At 35.2% G+C, this 4829-nt stretch overlaps 1 protein-coding gene across 1 annotated transcript; it reads left to right on the top strand.

Annotated features, from left to right (window-relative positions):
* The first annotated feature begins 3059 nt into the window (after positions 1 to 3059).
* On the top strand, positions 3060 to 4323 carry LOC145106668 (uncharacterized). Its single transcript, XM_079043616.1, has 2 exons — positions 3060 to 3765; positions 3833 to 4323. Exons 1-2 carry the CDS (start codon positions 3060 to 3062, stop codon positions 4321 to 4323), a joined length of 1197 nt encoding a protein of 398 aa, XP_078899742.1.
* Positions 4324 to 4829: the final 506 nt, after the last annotated feature.

Here is a 4829-nt window from a genome sequence, read left to right as displayed (position 1 = left end):
ATAGTGAGAAAACTCACATCACCTCACAGTCAAATAGATAAACGTCATAGCTCACATGAAATGTAAAGGTTGGATCAAAAACCACTTAAACTGTAGCACCCGATTCCTGGTACGTATTTAAATTCAATAAATATTGCAATTTACTCTGGGACTCGGCGAGTTGGGGGCCCAACTCGTCGAGTAGACTCGACTGTTGATCGGGGTTTAAGTGACCTACTCGACGAGTCGGAAGACCGACTCGGCGAGTAGAGCTATCTGGACAAAACCCTAATATTTAGGGTTTGCACCCTATTTAAACAACTTAACTCGTCCCAAACCAGCCTCCATCGTCCCTCACACTTCCAGAAGACCTTAAACTGAAATGCTAGCCTTGTTTGAGTGCTCTCAAGCCATTTTTGTGCATTTTGTGAGTGTTTGAAGATTGGAGAAGAGAATGAAGTTTGGGAGTTCAAGTAGAAGCAAGGAGATCCATAAGTTTTACTTCATTCTCAGCTCATTTAAGGTAAAAAGTTGGAACCTTGACCATTTATCTCTTAGATTTTAAGTTGGGGCCATTTCTACCCTTTTTATGAGTATAGAGAAGCAAAAAGCAGATTTTGTGGATATGCTTAGGGCTCGTTTGTTTTTTTGAAAAAAGTCTTTTTGGGCTCTTTCATCTGCGGGCGGGTAGACATTTGTCAAATAGATTGTTTGTTTTCTGGAAGACAAAATAGCCCGAAAAGTCTTTTTCATCACTTATCCGGAAAAGACCTAATAATACCCCTTCTAACCTTGAAATACATTTGTCGCCTCCATCGCCCCCATTCGATCTTCCCCCTTTCACGACTGCATCTTCTCACACCGGCGATCTCTCCACAGCAGCCAATACCTCCAGCGGACGTTGGTCTCGCTCTACCTCAGGCCGTTCTGCGCTGCCGTCGTCCCCGCCGTCGACTCATCAGGTATCGTTCCAGCTCCTCTTTATCCTTCTGTTTTTGGCTGTTCTTGGCTCTTCTGTTATGTGGCTCTTTTGTCTCCTGTCTCCTTTTTCTTTTCTTACCTCTTCTCAACTTGTATTATCAATTTAGACTCCATTAATAGTGAAATCTCATCACCATTTGTCAATTAAAAACGTTAATGTTATTTGATTTCTCAAATAACTTCCAGTTTTCCTTCCTTTATGTTTTAAACTCAATCTCAAAATCAATATGGGATTAACTGTTAAGAATTTTGAGAAACTCTGAAAACCCATTTGATTTTTGATTGCAATAATGGGAGGGATATGAACTTGGTGTTGAATTTCATAGGTAGACCATATATTTTTAAGATTGAAAATTAGTATACATATTTGACATAAGTAGAGTACATTTTAACATATGAATGATGTTCTGATCAGAATAACATCAATTATCATAACAATGAGACTTGACTACATTAGAATGTTGTACTCTATGCCTGAAAATGAGTATATTTGATGTCATCAAAGCATGCATTGTCAATGTTGTTGATTTTGTTACATGCTTCTAGTGTAGTGCTTTTATTTAATTTTATTTCTTGATCAACATCATGTTATTTGTCATCAGCTTTAGATTCATTTGAATCAAATGTTTCTATTTTATGTTGTTTGTCTAACATGTTGTAATCCATAGATATGAATCATGAAGTTTTTTATTTTTAGTTTTTTAAGTCGGTTCTTTCATGGACTTAGTTTATAAAGTTATTATATATAGCTTGTCTAAATGGGAGACAAACTACAATGGTCGAATGAGCAAGTAAAATGTTTATTAGATACGTGTATCGAAGAGGTCAACAAAATTGGTAGAAAAGGAGGTAGCATGCACAAGGAGTCTTGGGTTACGTCAGGGAAAGCTCTAAAAGAAAAGTTTGACATGGATACTTCACAAAAACAATTGAAAAATGCTTTTGATAATCTAAAAGCTAAATACGTAGGGTGGAAATATTTGAGAAAAGTCAGGGAATTTATACAATGCTCAAACAAATTCATTTGCCTTGGTGAACACAGAATGGGAAGAATTCAAGAAGGTGTGTCTATATAATTTAATTTTTTTAGTTTATGTCCAATTTTAATAATGATGTCAAAATACTTATAATTACTATTAATCCTGGTTTAGGGTCATCCAAAGGCAAGATCATTGAGGACACACCCATTGCCTTATCCCAACCTTTGTGCATCTTTGTTTGATGGAAGTAGTGCCAGCGGTAGCATCAAATGGACCTCTACTCAAACTACACCCGCAGATACATCATCTTCTTCTCATCGTGTCCAAAGAAATCTAATTGATGACAACCCTTTTAATGGCCTAGAAGATGATGATGACGATGACGCGTCCAATGACACTAGTGCTCGAGCTCCTAGTGATAAAGCTCATGGTGGTTCTACTGAGAGGCCTGATAAAAGGAGTAAAACCACTGATGCTTCTACTGAGAGGCCTGATAAAAGGAGTAAAACCACTAATGCTTCTACTGAGAGGCCCGATAAAAGGGCTAAAACCAGTGATGCTTCTACTGATAGGACCGATAGGACCGATATGGATAAAGCCTCTAAAACCTCTGTTAGTCTTGATGAGTTGAGTCTTGATATGCAAAAAGCTCTGCAACATATGGTGAATAGCAAGGAAGGACCTACAGTAGAAGAATGTTATGAGAGGTTGAAGCTAGTTGAATTAGACCCAATGGATCCTATATTTTTGGCAGCCTTTCACCTTTTTGGAATGTCCATGAATATGAGAGAGGCATGGATGACATTGCCACCGATACCTGGGGTCTTAAAAGGGTGGATAAAGATGATTGGCACCATATTAGGGATGTTTAAGTAGTCTTTATGCTTATGTTTTTTCTTTCATTTTGAACACTTATGTGTTTCTTGAACTTATGTTTGACATTATGTTTTTTTGCTATCATTTGAATGATTGTGTACTTATTTGACACAAATATTACTAGTATTGGGATTATATGCTTATTTGAAACAAAATGTGTGCTTTGAATATGATACAAATGCTTATGTTTTTTTATTTAGCATATTAGGATTTAACAAGTGTTGATGGTTTAACAGGTTCACAATGGATTACGATAAAAAGTTGCGCCTCCTAATTGTTATGTATTTGTATCTTCGCTTTTTTTGGAGAAGAGGTTTGAAAAGAATGCGAGATAATACCTCAAAAACGTATGGGCATCAATTCACATTAGAGTTATTACAAGGAACTAATAACCAATGCATTGAGCTCTTACGTATGTCACGTGATTCTTATGTTCGGCTTTGTACACATTTTAGAGTAAAAAGTTGGTTAAAGGATAGTAAACATATATCGGTTGAAGAGAAGATGGCGATGTTCTTGATGATGATTGGTCACAATCAACGTTATGTAATCATCAAACGTAGATTTCAACACTCAAAACAAACGATTCATAAGTATTTTTATGAAGTATTGGATAAAATGATGGTGTTCGCAAATGATATAATAGTACCAACTTCCTTTAATCCAAATCCAAACATCCCGGGACATAATAGGAGGTTACGAAGGATTTTCAGAGGAGCGGTTGGTGCACTTGATGGAACTTTGGTACATGCTATTGTCCCTCTCGACAAACAACATTTGTATAGAGGAAGGGGAAAAGGCGATTGTTATCAAAATGTATTGGCAATATGCGACTTCAACATGATTTTTACGTTTGTCGTGGCTGGTTGGGAAGGGATAGCACATGATTCAAGAATATTATCTGAAGCTTTAGCAGATCGAGATGCACCATTCCCATTTCCACCGCCAGGTTTGTTTACATTTTCATTTTAATATTTCTACTTTTTTTTAAATTAATTATTTCCTTATATTTACAGATAAGTATTATCTTTGTGATGTTGCGTACACACACACCCGAGGATTTATGGCTCCTTATCGTAATGTGCGGTATTGGCTTGGAGATTTTCATCGAAGACGTGCATTAACCAACAAAGAAAAATTTAATCACTCACATGCAAAACTTCGAAATGTCATTGAACGTGCTTTTGGTGTCTTGAAAGCACGTTTCCCTATATTGAAGAGAATGGCGCCATTTCCATTGGTTACACAAAGAAACATCGTCATTGCATGTTTTGCGCTTCATAATTATATAAGAAAAGAGGGATTAACTGATGAGTATTTTTCTCAATATAATCAAGTCGATATATCACTTCAAAGCAACAGTGTACAAGATGATGATGATGATGAGGAGAAGGAGGAAGAGGATGACATGAATGAGGTACAACCACATGGAAGTGCAAGAGACCGGGAATATATGGTTCATCTACGAGATCAAATTGCTGACCAGTTAATGGGAAATGTAGAATGAATGATTTCATAAAAAATATGTTAGTTTTGTGAATTTAGTTTTAATATTGTAAGACAATCATCGAAACAATCCTTTATGTTTTTAAAAATATCAACTTTAATGAGTAAACGGCCTTCTAGTTTGAATCGAAATATATATAGTTTATCTAATGTTTTAAAAAGTATTATATGTTTGAAATTGTATGAAATTGTTATTGGCAAAGTTTGAGTCAAATATAAATTTTAATAGATTAGTAATGTATGAGATGTTGAGTTTTTAGCATTTGGGCTTTGGTTGTTTCAACATTAATTTTAAAGATCGGTTTTGTTGTTGAAAAATGAAAATTAATGCAAATCGGATGACAACGTGTAAGTATACAATTCTTATTAAGAAAAAATCTAATTTGTTTTTTTATGTTGCTTTTTCATATTATCTAATATTTGCTTACAAAATACTATAATTCTATTAAATTGTTCATAAATATTATTAAATGGTTAGATTTTCAATTTATTAAAAACCACCGTGAA

Source organism: Lactuca virosa, chromosome 4, assembly GCF_052849685.1.
Source record: "Lactuca virosa cultivar CGN04683 chromosome 4, Lactuca_virosa_CGN04683_v6, whole genome shotgun sequence".
NCBI lineage: Eukaryota > Viridiplantae > Streptophyta > Magnoliopsida > Asterales > Asteraceae > Lactuca > Lactuca virosa.
Note: the sequence above shows the minus strand (reverse complement) of the source record. Positions and strands in the feature narration are given on the sequence as shown.